The sequence below is a fragment of the Quercus suber genome, unplaced genomic scaffold, assembly GCF_002906115.3.
Source record: "Quercus suber isolate HL8 unplaced genomic scaffold, Cork oak 2.0 scaffold_36, whole genome shotgun sequence".
NCBI lineage: Eukaryota > Viridiplantae > Streptophyta > Magnoliopsida > Fagales > Fagaceae > Quercus > Quercus suber.
Genome location: NW_027069501.1, coordinates 326,237 through 346,291, shown reverse-complemented (window position 1 = coordinate 346,291; position 20,055 = coordinate 326,237). Strand labels below are relative to the sequence as shown.

Below are 20,055 nucleotides of genomic sequence, written 5' to 3'. Positions count from 1 at the left end.
GTGGCAAAGAACCGAAGAGGTCGAGCAAAGCGTGCCACGTCCTCACTCTCTCTCTCACAGTCTCGCACCACCATGCCTGCAATCCCTTCATCGCTTCTTCACCTGAAGCCTTTATTCTTCTATCTCCCTCGCTTCTCATCTCCGTCACTCGCTCTCAATCGCGCTCGCAAATTCCCAATCCCTATTATAAACCCTAGAAGCCTCGCTTCTCTATCGTCCTCCCCCGCCGCAGCACAGTCCACCGGCGATAATGGCAGTGGCGGAGGTAGGTCCGGTGCGCTTGCTCCACCTCCAATCACCGAGGAGTTGCAGAAAATCGACGTCAATCCTCCCAAGGGCACCCGAGACTTTCCCCCTGAGGAAATGCGCCTCCGCACTTGGCTCTTTCACAATTTCCGAGAGGTATAAATATATAATATCTATGTATATATATATATGTATATGTATATGTATATGTATATGTGTGTGTTGTTTGTATTTGATTGGTTGTGTAATTTAGGTTTCGCGGCTGTTTGGATTCGAGGAGGTTGATTTTCCGGTGTTGGAGTCGGAGGCATTGTACATTAGAAAAGCTGGCGAGGAGATTAGGGACCAGGTATACGTATAAACTGAGCTACATTTTTGTACCATTTGATTTGCTTTATATACACAGTACACATTGAGCTCAAAATTTTAGTGGCTGTTCAAACACTTAGCTTTACTTGAATTGTGGCATTTAGCTTTGCGAGTAAAATTAATTGAATTTTGGGTTGAAGTGATTTATTAAGTTGTAGTAATATATAGTTATATACATACATTGTGATTGTCTGTGATAATCGACACGGGAGTTTTTAAAGGTTTTATAATAAAAAAAAAAGAGAAATGTTATGGTAAATGATTTATAGTTTCTGAATTTAGTGGAGTAGGTTGTTTTTGAATTAAAGCCCGGGAGAGTAATCTGATGCCAGAAAATTTTCTAAAGATAAGCACCATGGCACAATTTGTGTCTATAACATTTGGTGATGATTGCACGACTGTGGTCATTTGCTTAATATGAACTAATGCTATAGTTGATTCCTGAAAGATATTGGTCTATCTTTTTTAAACCCATTTTAGATAATCAATATTTCTCATTTAGAAGAGAAACTAAACTCTCATGCAAATTTACTTTTATATTTGCTTTATTCTCTTTCATCGTGCAGCTATACTGTTTTGAAGATCGGGGGAATCGTCGAGTTGCGTTGAGGCCTGAGCTCACTCCTTCGTTGGCGAGGCTTGTGATACAGAAAGGGTACTAATCCTGAATCTGCAGCTGCTTTTGCAATGAAAACAATGCATAGTCTTCTTCGTCTTTATTTTGTTATATTTTTCTCAGTATTTGCTCTGTTGGTTTTCAAGTTTGATGTCTGTATGTAAACTCATAAGTCTTCTGTATTTATTTACTTATGATTTTTGTATCCAGGTACAGATGCCAGAATTTGATCTCCATGTTTTTTCTTGTCCAGAAAATCTGTATCCCTCCCATTGAAATGGTTTGCTGTAGGACAGTGTTGGCGTTATGAGAGAATGACAAGAGGTCGGCGCCGTGAACACTATCAGTGGAACATGGATATCATTGGTGTACCTGAGGTTACGGTATGAGCTGCCAACTTGAAATAATTTAGTACTTCTGTGCTGTTTTGGTTTTTGTTCCTGTTCTGACTGAACTAATAATGGCCTTTTTGCGCTTGTTGTGGAAGTTTTTTACCATTTTAAGTCCTACATTAGTTGTAACTTCTTTAAAATTAAAATCTTAAATTTTGCCTCAAATACTCTCTCTCTCTCTCTCTCTCTCACACACACACACACACACACACACACACACACACAGAGTGATTCTGCCTCATTTATCCAATTTCAGAAAGACAAATTAAATTTAAAATCTGAATATGCTTCTTATGGTCACTCCCTATCAATGTGATGGATGATGATCCTAATATTCGTTCTAACTTTTTGAGTTTTCAATATGGTTATGATGTATTATAGATTGCATTTGGATGCAAGTATTTTGGGGGGAAGGAATTTACTAGAGATTAGTTTCTTTGAATCAGTTATAGAAAATACCAAGTTTTTATGTTAGTGAACGTCATGGATGGATTGGAACACTAGTAGGTCATGGATGGATTGAGGGGAGGAATTTTGGAATTCAATACTAAAAGATTAATTTCTTTGAATCAGTTTTTTTAATTATTTTTAAATGTTAGTCAATGTCTTGAATGTATTGGATTTTTTTTTTTTGGGAGTTTGACACTTGTATGTGGAGGCTGTTATTCCAAATTCACTATCTAAGCGACAATGTTGGAGAAAGATGTCCTCTATTTTTTATTCATTGCATTCCCTGTATAATTTTAAACCTCTTTCGTGCTATTTTAAGCCAAATAAAGTAGTTAATACAAGATATTGTCATCCAAATCTCCAAATCCAAATTCAGCTTTAGATTAATTTCTTGTCAAGATTAAAATGTGCACTTGTTATTTTTTAATCTAGGCTGAAGCAGAACTTATTTCGTCTATCGTCACTTTTTTCAAGCGAGTTGGAATTACAGCATCAGATGTTGGATTCAAGGTTTCTAGCCGAAAGGTGTGAACAATTCTCCCTTGTATGAAAATAGAGTATGATGGATCTTTCGTAATGACATTGTTTGTATGGTATTTATCATTATTTAAGAATTCTGTGTGCAAAGCCTTTGTATCATTGAATGCTTGTGAAGACATGTTAAGTATCCAATTTGTGTTAATACGAATCGCTCCTATGAAGTGCTTGCCTTTTCTGGAATGAGTTCTCAACTTCAGTTGTAAGGAACTAATTTAAGTTCGATGAAAATATATTTTTCGTGAAGAGAAATGCAGTTATAAGTGTATTAACAACTCACTTACTTATATAACAAAGTATTAGCTTGTGAACTCTTATAAATATTTTATTGAGGAAAGACATAATGACAGAGCTGATGAAGGTTTGCTATATTTGTGATCTCCAAAGGTACTTCTAATTAATTTGAAAGTACCCTTTGTTTGGCAAAGCCTGGACCCATAGACTAAGTAAGGTTCATAGGAATTACATTATTCTAGTATTACATGCATTCTTAATGTTTCTAATCGCATAAACAATTCTTTGTGTTTATTTCTGTGGATTCTTGTATGCACACAATGCTGTTGTTTTATTAGTAATGAACTTTATTAATAACATAAATTACTTCATGATTACAATGATGAGCACTCCATAACCCAAAAGAATTACAATAAAATTATGCTCAAAATAGAAGTGATTCTGTGAAATTTATAAGAGTGTTACTATTTGTAAGACAGGATGCATGGGACCAATCAAACAGAGTTTGAATCAATACTTTTTCATTATGCAATAATGTGATTGTCTTCAACTTTTGGATGAAGTGGCAATAAGAGTTACATTGTTGACTTGAGCCTTTAAACTAAAAATTTACATGCAATTTCGTCCACCATTATTGGCAAATCCAATTTGCTCATACTCAGTTTTGGTATATAAATCTAAACACTACTATTTTCCTTGATCCCTTAATTGAATAGTGCTTTTGCAATTTTTCTACACCCTTTTGTGAACAAAATTGTCTGGTTTGTGTAGTTTTTTGGGGGTGGGGGAGGGGGACTGAAGCATGATTTTATTTTGAGTCTTTTCTGCTTTATCACAGGTTCTGCAAGAAGTATTGAGGTGCTACTCTGTTCCTGAAAGTTTATTCAGCAAGGTTTGCATAATCATAGACAAGGTGAGCTGTGCAAGGTTGCAAGTTTTTTTGAGATGTGATTGCTCTTTTGGAAAACCAGATAGTGTTAATATTCTTGGTCTTTTAATATCCTGCTCATAATGCCATAACTCATTCTCGTCACTGATATTCAGCACCCAAAAAAAAAAAAAAAAATCTAGTCCTTTATAGTTTCCATTCTTTGTAAGTTTATTAAAAGTTTCTTTGTTTTAAGATATTCTAATTTATTCTGTAAAAATTTGTTAAATCCGTCCTGTCATTCAGACACATAAGCTATCAATCTCTTTGCCAATCTATATGAATGGTATTTTGAGTCACATTATCGTATATCATGTTCTTGAATATTTGCTTCTCAGCTGTTTAAAGATATGGGGTCGTTGACCTTGTCCTTTACTAGAATTTAGAGATCCAATATCACTACCAGTTGCTCTTATACCCTGTTGCTTGTACACGGCCATACACATGTCACCTGAATTTTAGATGCTTTTCTTCTATGAAACTCAAGAGTTTTTATTTTTTTATTTTTTTATTTTTTTTTTATTTTTGGGGTGCATCTTTTTGTGGAAACAGATAGGGAAAATTCCAGTGGATGAGATAAAGAAAGATTTGAAGTCCGCTGGAGTATCAGAAGAAGCTGTTGAAGAGCTGTTGCAAGTTCTTTCCATAAAGTCATTGACGAAGTTGGAAGGTTGATTTTTTTGACATTGTCACTGAGAAGTTATTTTGTACTATTTTTGGCCAAATAAGGTTAAATTAGTTGTCATAATCCTTCTTTTTTTACCCTTTAATTCAAAATGTACATTCTAGAAACTCAACTCGATAATTCTTTTGTCCCAATTATTTTGGGTTGCCTGCATAAATTCTGTTTGGCCTTTTTTTTGACATATATTCTGTAGTTATCAGGTCTTCTCTGCCTTCCCTGTGTCCTCAAAGATAGAAAGATTTCATGTTGTGTGCAAGCATTCTGCTAATCTGCCATAAGTTCTAGGGGTGTTAATGGGTCAATCAACAGTTAATTGAAGGCACTGTTCCCTATTTTTGGGTGAGGGATTTGGCTGGGGGTGATGATGATGAGCAAGCGTTGAAGAATAGCGACAAAGGCAATGATCAAGGAAAGATTTGGACAGTTTTGGCTGTTAAGATAACAGAGTGGGGCTGGGACAAAGATGATAGAGGGAGAGCATTGGTGATTTGGGGAGACGATTTTGAGGTGGAGGGGGCTTTTGGGTCTTTGAACAGCCCTGGTCATAACTTGGCAATGGGTTAAAAATGATAAATAATTTAATGTAAATATCTTTTATATCTGTTCAAACCTTTAGGATGAACTTAGCAATTGAGTTAGTCTTTCATTGGTTTCTGTAAATGCATCAGTTTCTCTGAACAGAAATGAAACAGAGTAATTCTAAATAGTTGTTGCATATTTATGTGTATGTAGAGATACTTGGAGGTGCTGGGGAAGCTGTTGCCGATCTGAAGCAGCTGTTCTCCCTTGCTGAAAAGTTTGGTTATGCTGAATGGATTGAATTTGATGCATCAATTGTCCGTGGGCTTGCATACTACACTGGTATTGTGTTTGAGGTGAGATTTTGTGTGTGGTTTTTCCTTCTTTATGTTTTGATGAGAGTGTCACTGTAGAGTAGACTGGAGTTAAAATCAAAATACTTCAATCCACTTATAATGTGCTTCATTTCTTGGGAACAGCATTCTTATCTGTGGCTTGCATTGCTTGATAATCTCAGACAAAATAAAGAAAGTATTGCCTTCAAATTTAATGAGTAATGGCCTGGGAATTGCAATGAGTTTTTGTAAACAAGACTGCTTTAGGGGCAATTGTCCAGGCTGTGAGGGCTAAAAGTTGCAGGCGTCATCACACTGACCATAATATTTTTCTGAGTTTTTTGGGTGCTGAAACATGTATAGAAATATAATAAAAAAAATATGAGTATGAGTGAATCTGTTAATTTTTATTTTTTAGCATTATTATTTTTCACCCAAACACTGCACTAGAATATTTTAAAGTTCTTTCAGGAGTATATTTACTTGTGCTGGTAACGTTGCGACATAATTATGACTTNGCATGGCCCCCCTCAGCCCCAAGGTAGTTCCGTCCCTGCCGCTTGACGGGAGCTATAGAAGGACCAAGAAAAACCTAGATGCAAAAATGTCTGTATGGGGTTCAATTGTTTGAGTCTATTTCAGCTGAATTGACAATTTGAACTAAGAGTTTGTTTGGATACCACTTATTTTGCTAAAACTGAAAACTTATTGTTAAAAGTACTGTAGATAAATGTAAAAATTAGTTGAAATAGTACAGTATGGCCCCATGAATAATACCAAAAAATGCGGTGAAGTCCATGAATAGTACAAAAAAATAAGCTGAATAGTGAAATAATTTTTATTTTTTATTAGTATCCAAACTCACGCTAAGACGGAAAAATCACTTAACCCTCGCTTGTCTAATGGTGCAAATCAATTGTTTAATTCTTAATGTGATCGTGTGATTTTTCCATCCATAAGAGCTAATGTAGGTTAATTATGGGGATTAATTTGGAGGAAATAAAAACCACGTGGAGTTATAAAAATAATTGAAATCTTGTGCGGTGTTTTAGCATTTTGGCAAAAAAAAAAAAAAAAAAAAACTCTAGTCTTTTGGACTCAATCTCTAAAGCCGAATTCCATAGTATGAATGTTCAATCAACACGAAGCCCAAACTCAAGGGCCAGGTCCAAAGAACATAATGAACCTGCGTGGCAAAAAATTGAAGAGGTGAGCAAAGCTTGCGTGCGTGCCACCCTCACTCTCATAGTCTCAAGCCACCATCTTGCAAACCCTTCATCGCTCCTTCCCCTGCAAAGAACCATCCACATAATTTTTTCATCCATAAGAGCTAAACGAAATTGATCCTCAATTTCGTGAAAATAGAAGCCTCATAAAGCTATTAACAAAAAATTTGAAACCTTGTGGACTGTTTAAGCATTTTGGCAACCCAAAAAAGAAAAACTACTATTTTGGACTCAATCTCTAAAAAGTCCAATTTTCGTTGTTTGACCAACTAGTCCAACAAAGAGCCCAAACTCCAGGCCCAATCAACACAACAACCCGCGTGGCAAAGAACCGAAGAGGTCGACAAAGCGTGCCACGTCCTCACTCTCTCTCTCTCTCTCTCTCTCTCTCTCTCTCTCTCTCTCCCACAGTCTCGCACCACCATGCCTGCAATCCCTTCATCGCTTCTTCACCTGAAGCCTTTATTCTTCTCTCTCCCTCGCTTCTCATCTCTGTCACTCGCTCTCAATTGCCTCGCAAATTCCCAACCCCTACAATAAACCCTAGAGGCCTCTCTTCTCTATTGTCCTCCGCCGCTGTAGCACTGTCCACCGTGATAATGGAGTGGCGGAGGTAGGTCGGTGCGCTCGCCCCACCTCCAATCACGAAGAGTTGCAGAAAATCGACGTCAATCCTCCCAAGGGCACCAGAGACTTCCCCCCTGAGGAAATGCGCCTCCGCACTTGGCTCTTTCACAATTTTCGAGAGGTATAAATATATAATAGCTATTGATGATGTATGGAATCAGTTAGTTGAACACTTCGGCTTGATGGACTACAGCGTTAGCGGAGGCCTACAAAAAGAGAAAGCAATCAAAAGGTGACCGGGTGAACCGGCTAAACACACTCCGATGATGAAGTTAGTTTTTTCTTCTAATGGAGTTCACACTTTCTTCCATGTAAAAAATCAGGAAATTCATACCTTTGCATGGTTAAGACGGGCTTTATATAGGGTATTCTAGGGCGGTTATTAGTTCAATAACTTCCCCAGAATCTTGGAATCCGGACATAACCTCCTCAACGGCTATAAAAATCATAACCGCCGCTGGAAGTTACATACATTGGAGGATTGGCGGCGATGAACGTGGGTTGATGAACCGCTCCGAAGTTCGCTAAGTGTTTACGTAGTCGTCCATGCGCTCTGCGCATGGACGACTCTTTGTCGTGCCGTTGTGTGGTCGTCCATGCACCTTGTACATGGACGATTCTCTCGACTTATTCCCTGGAGTGGTCAATTGCCAGACATCCCAAGGACGAGATATCTGGACGAATAGGAGATGGCATGATGTTTGGCTAGCAGTTTCTCATGGACGACCCCTCTGGACGAACCATGGATGTGAGACTTTGTTACACATCAGTTGCCGCCTTTCCAGGGCGTCGTCCAGGACATTATAGGGATTTTATCCCACTTATATAGCCACGTGTCATGGTTAATTCGTTGAGTAATTAAATCGATTACATTTCCCTATGCGATTGCCACGTGTCATTTTCTTAGTGGATGGTGTCGCTTCGCTAACCCCACTCCTGGGCCCTATAAATTGGCACATTCTCTTTCTTGCCTCCACCTTTCTCATAAACTTCCTTTCGCTATCTCGTCCAAGAATCTCGTCTAGCGTTCGTCCTAGTTCTCAGGTACTTCCTCTTCTTTTTAGGTTTTCGTCTTGACCTTTACATTAGTTATGTCTTCGTCCAGTAGTACTGAGAGAGAAATAGACGAGTATCAGAACATCTCGTCGTCTAGGAGTTATGAGAGTGGTGAGGTAGCACAAGTTTAGTAGAGTTCCTCGGACGAGCAGTATTCGTCGGGGTGCTGGCATTTCCTTAGAAGAATTTCAGGAAATGCAACATAGGATGGCTTCTGAACTGGGGCTAGCTCGTCCAGAGCGCCACCCAGCCCTTCTCAAGACGAGGAGAGAAGAGGAAAACATCATATATAGCTGTGCACCTGAGGTAGCATCCACTTTGGACGCTCCTAAGTTAAAAACATTAGTAGATAGATATCAAATTCCCATCGAGTTTAAACCTCGTCTGCCCAGGAAGGAGAGTGGTGTTGTTCCCCTTCTTCTGCTTTGGGGTATACTCGTCTTACCTCTTAGCTGGTCTAAGGTTTCCCTCAATTCCTTTTATAGAGGTCTCCTTCATAGGTTAGGTATTTGTCCCAATCAACTTAATCCCAATGGTTGAAGGACGATAGTCGCATGCAAGTGTTATGGCGTGAGGCACTGGAAGGGGAACGTCCTATAACAGTGGACGGTTCTTTACTGTTATAAGCCTTCAGAAATAAAACAGTCAGCTGGTTTTTACCAGTTCTCTCCAGAGGCTCTCATATAGCTTAATAAAGGCCGTAGCTCGTCTGATAGGCTCTGGAAACAAGAATTTTTTATCATTTCTGGTAACTGGGCTGGGACCCAACAGATGTTAGTAATGTCCCTCCCCTCCTTTTACCCGCCCCATAAGTCGTCTTCGTCCTGAGGGTATGTTTTCTTTTCATGTTATTTATTTTATTCCTTACATTCTCTAACTTTCATTCGTCTAACTATCTTTCTTTTGTTGGTGCAGCTGTTACTCGTCCACGTTTAAACAAAACTTACTTGGAACAAATTGACGTGTACGTGCCTTCCTGGGAGGACTTCCAGATTTAGTGACTCTCAGCAGTTTAGCCACGTGGGTCTTGGTCCAGAACCAACTGCTGAGAATTTAAGCCACGAAGAAACTACTGTAAGAGTAAGTATCGTACAACTCCTTCCATTTCCATCTTTATTTATTTTTTTATTATCATCTTAACTGATTTCCTTCATTGTAGGAATATTTCCGATGAGAGAAAATAGAGAAAAAAACAATAACTAGTGGGGACGAGGATGCTCCTCCGCCTCCAGTCGTCCAGAAGGCTACCGTCCAGCCTGGGAAAAGGAAGTCTAAGAAGATTTCAAGTTCCGTGGACCTGAACGACCTCCCTAGTCGTCGAAGTCCTAAAAAATCAAATTTTTTTTTTTTTTTTTGTCCATTGTAATCATTCCTAATGTATTTTGTAAATTTGGAGGTCTAGGGGTATATTGTTCATTTTGAAAATTTTAAAATTAGTTCTCTAGTTATGGACATTCTAGAGATGTTTTGGTCATTTTATAATTCTAGGCGTATTTGTGTCATTCTGAGTATTTTAGGTGTATGATGATCTCATTAGCGTATTAGTTTTCTACATTGGAGTATAAAAAATATAAAAATAAAAAAAAGACTAAACTTTGTAGTTTTGTATTTAGAAAACACCTATAGAAACACAAAAAATAAAGTATATTGCAGCAGTTGGGAAACCATTGCAAAAAAATAAAAAATAAAATTGTAGTTTTGTATTTAGAAATCACCTATAGAAACACAAAAAATAAAGTATATTATAGCAGTTGGGAAACCGCTGTAGAAAAAAAAGTATATTATAGCGGTTACAAAAAAACCACTGCTACAAAGAGACTTATAGCAGCACTTGAAAATCTGCTACAATAAACCCATTATAGTAGCATTTTTTGTAAGTGCTACAAAAAAGACCACTGTTTTAACTCATATTTTTTGTAGTGTTCCATGTAAAAAATCAGGAAATTCATACCTTTGCATGGTTAAGACCGGGCTTTATATAGGGTATTCTAGGGCAGTTATTAGTTCAATAACTTCTCCAGAATCTTGGAACCTGGACATAACCTCCTCAACGGCTATAAAAATCATAACCGCCGCTGGAAGTTACATACATTGGAGGGATTGGCGGCGATGAACGCAGGTTGATGAACCGCTCCGAAGTTCGCTAAGTGTTTGCGTAGTCGTCCATGCGCTCTGCGCATGGACGACTCTTTGTCGTGCCGTTGTGTGGTCGTCCATGCACCTTGTACATGGACGATTCTCTCGACTTGATTCCCTGGAGTGGTCAATTGCCAGACATCCCAAGGACGAGATATCTGGACGAATAGGAGATGGCCTGATGTTTGGCTAGCAGTTTCTCATGGACGACCCCTCTGGACGAACCATAGATGTGATTTTTTGTTACACATCAGCTATGTATATATATATGTATATGTATATGTGTGTGTTGTTTGTATTTGATTGGTTATGGAATTTAGGTTTCGCGTTTGTTTGGATTCGAGGAGGTTGATTTTCCGGTGTTGGAGTCGGAGGCATTGTACATTAGAAAAGATGGCGAGGAGATTAGGGACCAGGTATACGTATAAACTAAGCTACATTTTTGTACCATTTGATTTGCTTTACTTACATACTACACATTGAGCTCAAAATTTTAGTGGCTGTTTAAACACTCAGCTTTACTTGGATTGTGGCATTTAGCTTTGCGAGTAAATTGATTGAATTTTGGGTTGAAGTGATTTATTAAGTTGTAGTAATATATAGTTATATACATACATTGTGATTGTCTGTGATAATCGACACGGGAGTTTTTAAAGGTTTTTTAAAAAAGAGAGAGAAATGGTATGGTAAATGATTTATAGTTTCTGAATTTAGTGGAGTAGGTTGTTTTTGAATTGAGGCCTGTGAGAGTAATCTGATGCCAGAAAATTTTCTAAAGATAAGCACCATGGCACAATATGTGTGTATAACATTTGGTGATGATTGCACGACTGTGGTCATTTGCTTAATATGAACTAATGCTATAGTTGATTCCTGAAAGATATTGGTCTATCTTTTTAAACCCATGTTTGCTAATCAATATTTCTCATTTAGAAGTGAAACTAAACTCTCATGCAAATTTACTTTCACGTTTGCTTTACACTCTTTCATTGTGCAGCTATACTGTTTTGAAGATCGGGGGAATCGTCGAGTTGCATTGATGCCCGAGCTCACTCCTTAATATGTGTGTATAACATTTGGTGATGATTGCACGACTGTGGTCATTTGCTTAATATGAACTAATGCTATAGTTGATTCCTGAAAGATATTGGTCTATCTTTTTAAACCCATGTTTGCTAATCAATATTTCTCATTTAGAAGTGAAACTAAACTCTCATGCAAATTTACTTTCACGTTTGCTTTACACTCTTTCATTGTGCAGCTATACTGTTTTGAAGATCGGGCGAATCGTCGAGTTGCATTGATGCCCGAGCTCACTCCTTCGTTGGCGAGGCTTGTGATACAGAAAGGGTACTAATCCTGAATCTGCAGCTGCTTTTGCAATGAAAACAATGCATAGTCTTCTTCGTCTTTATTTTGTTATCTTTATTGATAGTGCATAGAGTAGAAGTTAGCAATAAAAAAAAAGAATATTAGGTGTCAAACCCAAATTACCATACTAACCCCCTACCGGTTAAAATTGTTGTTTTGACTTAATTTTTATACTATATTGCCAAATCGTCCCATTTTCAAACTACAAAACAAGTGTGTATTTTGTTAATGTCAAATTGCAAAATTTTGAAAATAAATTAAGAAGTAAAATAAGCGTAAAACTTAACAGTTGACATTGCTAATATTGAATTTCGCCTCGAACTCGATATCAATAATGTTGAATTCCAAAGTAAGTGTATTTTTTGCAACATAATTCAAAAATGAGGTTGCTTGGCTACATAATTCAAAAATTAAGGCTAAATAATCATTTTTACCTGATAGCGCCTTAACTCTGATGTAGTAGACTATGAGTCGACTTTCTTTTTTTTTATATAAACTCACTATTTTTTTTTTCCACCACCTACTATCTGTTATGTTAGAGTTATGATAAACTTGTGACCAAAAAAAAAAAAAAAAAGTTTCATTGCTGCTAGATTTTCTTTAAGGAACCCTTAGTAATAATTTAGTAAAAGCGTTAGAGGAGACGTTATTATCATAGGACGGAACTTCAAACTTTTTACTACTCTAGTTAGTCTAGTTGTTGCTGGTAGTGCCTACTGCCTATAAGTTGTAAGTTAAATTCTTAGTAGCAATTAGTGAGCTTTAATTTGACGATCTGTGTAACAAAAAATGCGACGATATTATTTATAAAAAGTTATCTGATAAGGTTAGTGGTGGTGTTACGATAGACGTATCTTGTTTTGTGTTCCTCCTCCGTTAAACAAAATACCAGAAGATCGTATCAAGCCAGTAGCAATATTATCGCATCGTTTATCCATTATTTTTGTCCATTTCTTCTAGGCATATTGCATATACCAATATTGTGATACTATAGTGATTCTACTGCCTGGTTTTGACCATAGATTAGACCTATTTATATGGCCTAATCTTAAAGGTACACTTGGCCCAGGCTCATCTAGAATTAATTGGCAGTGTTAGGCTCTACCGGTTCGAGAACTCAACCCCATCAGAAAATACGTGATACTTTAACTGACTCAGTCTCCACCAGTTAGCTCTTTCCAATTAGACAAAAAAAAAAAAAGCTAAGAGTTGAAAAAACAGGTTTCCATCAGAAAATACGTGATACTTTAACTAACTCAATCTCCACCAGTTAGCTCTTTCCAATTAAACAAAAAAAATACTCAGTCTCCACCAGTTAGCTCTTTCCAATTAGACAAAAAAAAAAAAAGCTAAGAGTTGAAAAAACAGGTTTCCATCAGAAAATACGTGATACTTTAACTAACTCAATCTCCACCAGTTAGCTCTTTCCAATTAAACAAAAAAAAGCTAAGAGTTGAAAAAACAGGTTTCCTTTGCTACAAAATGATTATAGTTTTTTAGGTTCAGTTAATGTATACTCAAAGCATATATTAAGCTATCCATTTTTAAAAATATTTTTTAAAAAATTAAAAAAAATTTATGAATACTTTTTTAATTTTCAAAAAAAATTAAAAAAAATAATTATTATATGTCATTATGATATATATTAGTAAAATCCTATTTTTTTAACACCCAGTTGCGTATTCAGATCACATTTTGGATTCTGATCCGTGATCTCTTACTTTCAATCTTCGTACTGTTGGGATAAGCTAGACTACAGAGTTTTGGTGTTTGTTTTCACGTAAAAAAGTGCAGACTCGTACGCAATGCTCAATTATATGGATTCTCTTTGTTCGGAGAAAGGTCTATTGAATCATGACTAAGTTGGCAGCTTTCATTTCAAACTTTTCAGAGTCTTTAAATGTGTTGATGATTGTGACTTTGTTGGAGGCTTCCGATTTCACTTTTGGGTCTTCAAAGTATTGATGATATTTGTCTCCCCCATACCTTCTCAATTAAGTGTAAGTACAAGACATTTCTTTTACAATTGCTGACCTGATTTATAAAAGTAATTGCTATCAAATAAGATTACTATTAATGACGAATGAAAATAAAAGTGATGTTGTTTCAAATAATAGAATACTATGCTCATAATTGTGAGAAAGGTATAAGAATATTTGAAGAAAGTATGACTTTTGTGTCACAGTGATGATGTCAGTGGCGGCTTCATGAATTTTATTCAAAATATTTGTTAAGAAGCATAAATTATATAATTTAATAAAAAGAGAAATTCATATATTAACAACAACATCAATAAAAAAATACGCAAATACATAAAGTTTACAATTGTTTTTTACGAGTTTTCATATTTTGAAATCGGTGTATGATAGTCTCATTATCAATGCTACAAAATACATCTCTTTTAATGTACATAACCAAGCAATTATTCATGTAGAACAAATTATAGAGTAAAATTTAATTTTATTGGCATAAAAAAAACTGAGAGTGTTCTCAAATTTTTTTTTTTTTGAAGGGTAGACAAATAAAAAAATTTATATTAAAAAAAAAATCAAGTTAGGATCACCCTTGCCTTAAGGTGGCACTGCCCTGGATGATGTGGTTGATTATAAGTATATTTATTTATAATAGGTATATATAAAATTTCAACCTACTATATTTATTTAATTTTGGGTGTAAGTAAAGTTCGAATTTTAATTTTTTATTTGACAATAAAAAATTTCAGTCGATGAACTAACCAAAACCCATGTCCACAATGAATAATAGAAAAAAAGTTAGGAGACCTTCTAAAAATAATAGTTCACCGATCACAATCAACCGTATCATAAAGTTGAAGCAAATTGTGTGATCATAAAATAAGAATTACATATTTGAGTAATATTGTGAATACTAAAAATTTAATTACATAAATTTTATAAATTAATATGCCATCAACCATTAAAAAAAACAATATTTATTTATGTTGTTAAAGTAGTATCAATTATTTCATTGTCATATTCAATATGTAATTTTATTTCTTCAATAAAATTTGTAGTAAGTTTAATTAACACCACTCATAATTTTTCTCTAGATTTTTTTTTTTCCATAATCGTATTGATGAAGTTGAACCCTAATAAACTGAAAAAGGCAGAATCATTTGACTTTACTGTCTAGCTTACAAAACCAGTGATGTTATCTGATCTCTCAAAATCCAGAAATTCAAACGCCCCACCCTAGATCTCGAATCTAGCGAAGGACCTTTGATTGAATGGCAAGGGAACTAGGGTAGGGTAGGGTAGGGTTGGGTGGAAGTTAGAATAGAGCATCAATTTTGACTCTCTCTCTCTCTCTCTCTCTCTCTACACATTTATCTCATTTATTTAAATTAAATGGAATATACCATTTTCCTGTCAAGTATTTGTGTATGTTTTTTTCTTGATTAAACATCAATGTAATAAATGTTAGGACCAAATAAGGTATGCATTGCCCTTTTTTCCGTCATATCCATTTCTAGTATTTTCTACACAGTTTTATTCCCTAGACTAAGCTCAATTATTTTAATAGTAAAGAGGATGGAGAGAAGATTTCAATATTGGTGCCCTCATAAAGATGAGGAAGCAATACCACAAAATCTATAAGACTTTTTGGCAAATAAGCTTTTGCAAAAAGGCTATTTGGCAACTAATCTATAAGGCTATTGACAACTATTGTTGTAGAATTTTAACTATAAAGTTTTTGTAATTATATTTGTTTTTATAAATAATTTTAATGCTTTTGATGATTGTTTTCTATTACCATACTAAGATATTAATTGATTTCTTTTATGTAGTCATCTAAGTAGAGATCAAACCTATATCTTTCTTTTTTTGGTGATAAAAGATTTTATTAGTTTAGTTAATTAGGAAAAAAAAAGTAGTGTTTGTGCTTTATAGTTTTTGATGTATTAAAGTGATAACGTAATTGGAAAAATGAGTGTGGGTTAAAGAGGTTTAAAACTTGTGCTATAAACCTCTCCTCATGTGTGTTAAAATACTTAATATTCTCCAAAAAAAAAAAAAGTGATAATGTAATTCGAAGCTATTACATCTTGATTGATAATCAATAATCAATTTGTATCAAAAAAAAAGAAAAAGATAATCAATAATCAGTTTTATCAAAATAATGAAAGAGAACTGTGGGGGGGAAAGCCCAAAGCTACTTAATGGGCCCGGAACCCACTGTTAAGGGCCATGGTGTTTCCGAAAATTAATAGGTGGTTGGGGCGGCCCATCTAAAGCAGGAAGCCCAGAAGCAGAAGGGGAGTGTCGTCCGAGGAGGCCACCATTTGTCCGAGGATGTCTTTCTCCTCGGCTATGATGAGCTTTGATTAAACGAACTTGCGAAAAGTCCAACTAATCTCCCCAGCAATCCCAACGGTGATGATAAACCCTGAGTGAATCCGGAAATGATCAAAACTAAAAGATATCTGAAGGAAAGGCTGGTACCACCGCATTTAATGCGCTGCAACAGCTTTTCTGGCCGCATTTATGTGAAGAAGACCCCTGAACAATGCAACCTCAGCAACCGCCACTCAAAGAATTAAAGTAGACACACGACATGACATGCACTCGAGTGAATGCGTGGATGAAGAACAAGTGGACGATGGAGATTATAGGAAGGGATGCTATATAAAGAAGAAGGGTCCCTGATAATAGAGGATCGGCAAAAAAGAGAGAGCAAAAGGGAGAAAAAAAAGCTCCACTGTAGCTCTAAATCTTGTAATCACGGTTCATTCAATAAAATGCCTCTTCGGACATTCATTCAGAGAGTTATCTAAGCTTCAGTTTACGTTATCATCACTGCACGTAACCCAGCCAACTGTTCTGTGCTTCATATCCAGCCCAGCTCTTTCAATCCACTCTCTACAAATTTATTGTTCTGGGTTCGTTGGGCCTTTAACCCATTTCTTTTGGGCTTAGGCGACAAAAACTGACCCTACAAGAACATAATAAAAGTAATTTATATTTCTATATTCAAACCCAATTATTTTAATTAATGACAAATGTTTATTTAATCTATATCTATATCTATATCTTCTCTCTATCCATTTCATTTAAAATATATTTATGGGAAAATATCTTGTCTTCTGTATATATTATTGGAATAGAATATCTTGATCTCAATGTGTTTGAACTTGGTGAGAAAGTGCAATTAAGTGTGTGTGTGTGTGTGTGTGTTTAACAGTTAGTTTGTCTTTCAAAAAAAGAAAAAAGAAAAAAAAGAAGCATATCTCGATCTCCAATCGTTGAAAGTTCCCAAAAATATCTAGTAAACTATTATTAAGAAAATAAAAAATAAGTAAATGATCATAAACATATAAAATTGTCAAAACATTTTTTCTTTCATTATGTTATGAGAGAGAGAGAGAGAGAGAGAGGAGAGAAGAGATAGAGAGAGAGAGAGAGAGAGAGAGAGAGAGAGAGAGAGGAATCTAAATCTCTAAATACGAAATTAATTTGTGCATGTGAGGAGACTAGTGATATATTATATTAGATTATTAGAATAGAACATCTTGGTATCCACCTTTTAAAGTTCTAGAATATCCAATAATCTATTACAATTTTTGGTTTTTGATAAATTTGTTTAATGCAATGTCATTTGTAATATAGTTTAAAGTAATTTTTGTTATTTTATTTTACAATCTATTCCATTAAACAATTTTAATTATAGTTTTGAAAATTTTATGAAAGAAGAAAAAACTCTTTGACAAAATTACTTAATGGATAGCAAATTTGATCTCCAACTGAAAAACCCCAATGTTATATGAAAATTTAAAAATAAATAAATAAATAAATAGCAGGGATAAAAAATCTCATGATTTGTCACAGAGAGAAGAATCCTCTTGAGAGTAACCTCAAGATTATGGTTTTGAATTAAAACTTTAAATCCAAGACTTCATAGATCTCACGAGGCATTGGAAGGTCTTATGAGGCATGAGAACCAATCCCATGGATCTTTCTTTTTTTTTTTTTTTTTTCTTTCGGGTTCCTTTTTTTTTTCTTTCATTTTGTGTAAAGTGTAAACCCTATATATATATATATATACACTATAATCCTACCATGTACAATAAACAATTACTATAAAAACAGTTTGAAATATAAAATAAACAAACCCTATATACATACTACAAAAAATATAGTTATTAAAGTTGATACATTGTGTCAACATTTGCAAAAAATATGTGATAGTTTTAACTACCTTTTCTCAATAATCATTTTTAAGTATTATACAAGTGGAAAATAAACAACAATACCAAATTTGAGCATCTTTAATTTGATATAAAAACTAAAAAGTGTAAAGACTAAAACCTTTTCTCCTCATTATTTTGATGAGATAGGTTCAAATTACATCTGGTGTAACTTCACAACAGTTACACCTTTTTTGTACCATTGATTACTATTAGATCTAAGGGTCAAAAAATATTCATAGAAATGTCATTATTACTTCCTAGAAATTAGTGATTTAGGCATTAACTCTTCTTATTAAAAAAAAAAAAAAAATTTATAGAATTCTGCTTTAGATTTCTTTTTGAGTTTTAAGTAGAGAACGATTGTTGAGATTATTAATTTCTAAAACCCTCATGACAAATTTTATTCAAGGTACTGCCAAAACTCAAATGAACGAAAAAAAAAATTCTCCTTTTTTCAAACTATATACTGTGATTAAATAATGGGCAAAATGATACTCCCTCCATTATAATTAAATTCGCAAAATGGTAATCATGTTTATTAATACAAAATAAAGATAGATTGCATTTACAATTTAATTTTGAGAATTTTATGAATGGTGGAAGCCTGAAAGTATAGTGCAAAAAGAAAGACAAGAGGAAGAAGATGATGATATGGAAGAAAAAAAAAAGAAGAGTTAATGCTATGGCTTTTTTTTGCCATGGATAAGAAGAGTTAATGCCTAAATCACTAATTTCTAGGAAGTAATAATGACATTACTATGAATATTTTTTGACCCTTAAATCTAATAGTAATCAATGGTCCAAAAAATGTGTAACTCTTGTGAAGTTACATCAGGTGTACATCAGGTGTAACTTGAACCTATCTCAAATATTAAATTAATTTAAATAACTGGTTCTATACATACAAGTATAACTGGTGAGATAAAAAATTGCTTTCATAGTGGATGTGAGTCGTTTTACACAATTAATCCTAGTCCATGACCCTTTTGCAAGTTTCAAAACCAAATTTATATTAAGGTCCCTAAAGGAGGCGGGTATACAAGTTGGTTATCAACTACTCTCTTGGAGACAAGTACACAAAACCAAGAGCACTCCTTAGTTCAGAGGCACATCCAGCTCCCTTGACAGGGACGGAACTAGGATTCAAACTTAGGGGGGCTAAAGTTCTTTGTTCAAAAATTTTATAAAGTCGGAAGTTAATACTATAGGTTGACAATGATACTTTATTAGCATTAATTTTTTAATTTTTTTGTATTTTTTAAAAAATCAATAATAGATATTTTTAATTAAGAGTTCTGTAAGTCAATTAGCACATCTTGATATTTTCAAGGCCTGACAGAGATTAGACCAATACTTGAACCTATCCACATTATAATTATTTTTAAACAATCTATTTATTCTTTTTCACATAATTCTATACCTAATAACTTCATTATGCTATATATAAAAGATTCTAAAATTTAAAAAAAAAAAAAAAACTATAGTTAAAAGTTCAAATCCATGTCTAGTATTACAATAATAAAACAACTAAAATAATAGATAATCAACATCATGCACTAATATTCAGTGAAAAAAAGGGTGAGATAATTATTGGTGTCTTGGTTAAGGATTTCTTATATATATATATATATATATAATTACTTGGTTAAGGTTGAGATAGCATAAAGATGTGAGATCTTCTCCTTTTGAAAAATTTCCACCTTGAAAAAATAGTAAAAAAAAAAAAAAAGAAAGAAAGAAAGAAGAGATCTCTTATACAATCACATGATAATGAACGGTAACTTTGATTCTTCAACTATGTAAATAATAAAAACTTTTCCCATCGCTACATTAATTTAGCTAAAGCACAAAGTTTATTACCAATAAACTAATCACACACATGCTTTGGTGGCAGTTTAAGTAAAGCACAAAACAATAGATTGTTGTTTTCACATGTGTATTACATTTATGCATGCATGCCAAGTGTGTTCCAAAGTTGTCTCTGTGACTATAGGGACACTAATTGGTGTGTGGATGAAGTGATTAGCAGCATAAGAATTGTCTCTGTGACTAAATGATTGAGTCATTTGAGAGGGACAAAGAACTCTCAAATGAGATGTAGAAATTAGGTAAAAATTATTGGG

At 34.6% G+C, this 20,055-nt stretch overlaps 1 protein-coding gene across 2 annotated transcripts; it reads left to right on the top strand.

Annotated features, from left to right (window-relative positions):
• On the top strand, positions 1–5,404 carry LOC136066453 (histidine--tRNA ligase, chloroplastic/mitochondrial-like). Of its 2 annotated transcripts, XR_010627948.1 has the most exons (9): positions 1–402; positions 500–595; positions 1,182–1,270; positions 1,485–1,614; positions 2,506–2,598; positions 3,683–3,757; positions 4,325–4,442; positions 4,651–5,040; positions 5,190–5,302. XR_010627948.1 is itself a non-coding variant. In XM_065770781.1 (8 exons), exons 1-8 carry the CDS (start codon positions 73–75, stop codon positions 5,387–5,389), a joined length of 1,131 nt encoding a protein of 376 aa, XP_065626853.1. In that variant the 5' UTR covers positions 6–72; the 3' UTR covers positions 5,390–5,404. The 2 variants fall into 2 exon arrangements, 1 of the variants encoding a protein (XP_065626853.1); XM_065770781.1 differs by lacking the exon at positions 4,651–5,040 and having other exon boundaries at positions 6–402; positions 5,190–5,404.
• Positions 5,405–20,055: the final 14,651 nt, after the last annotated feature.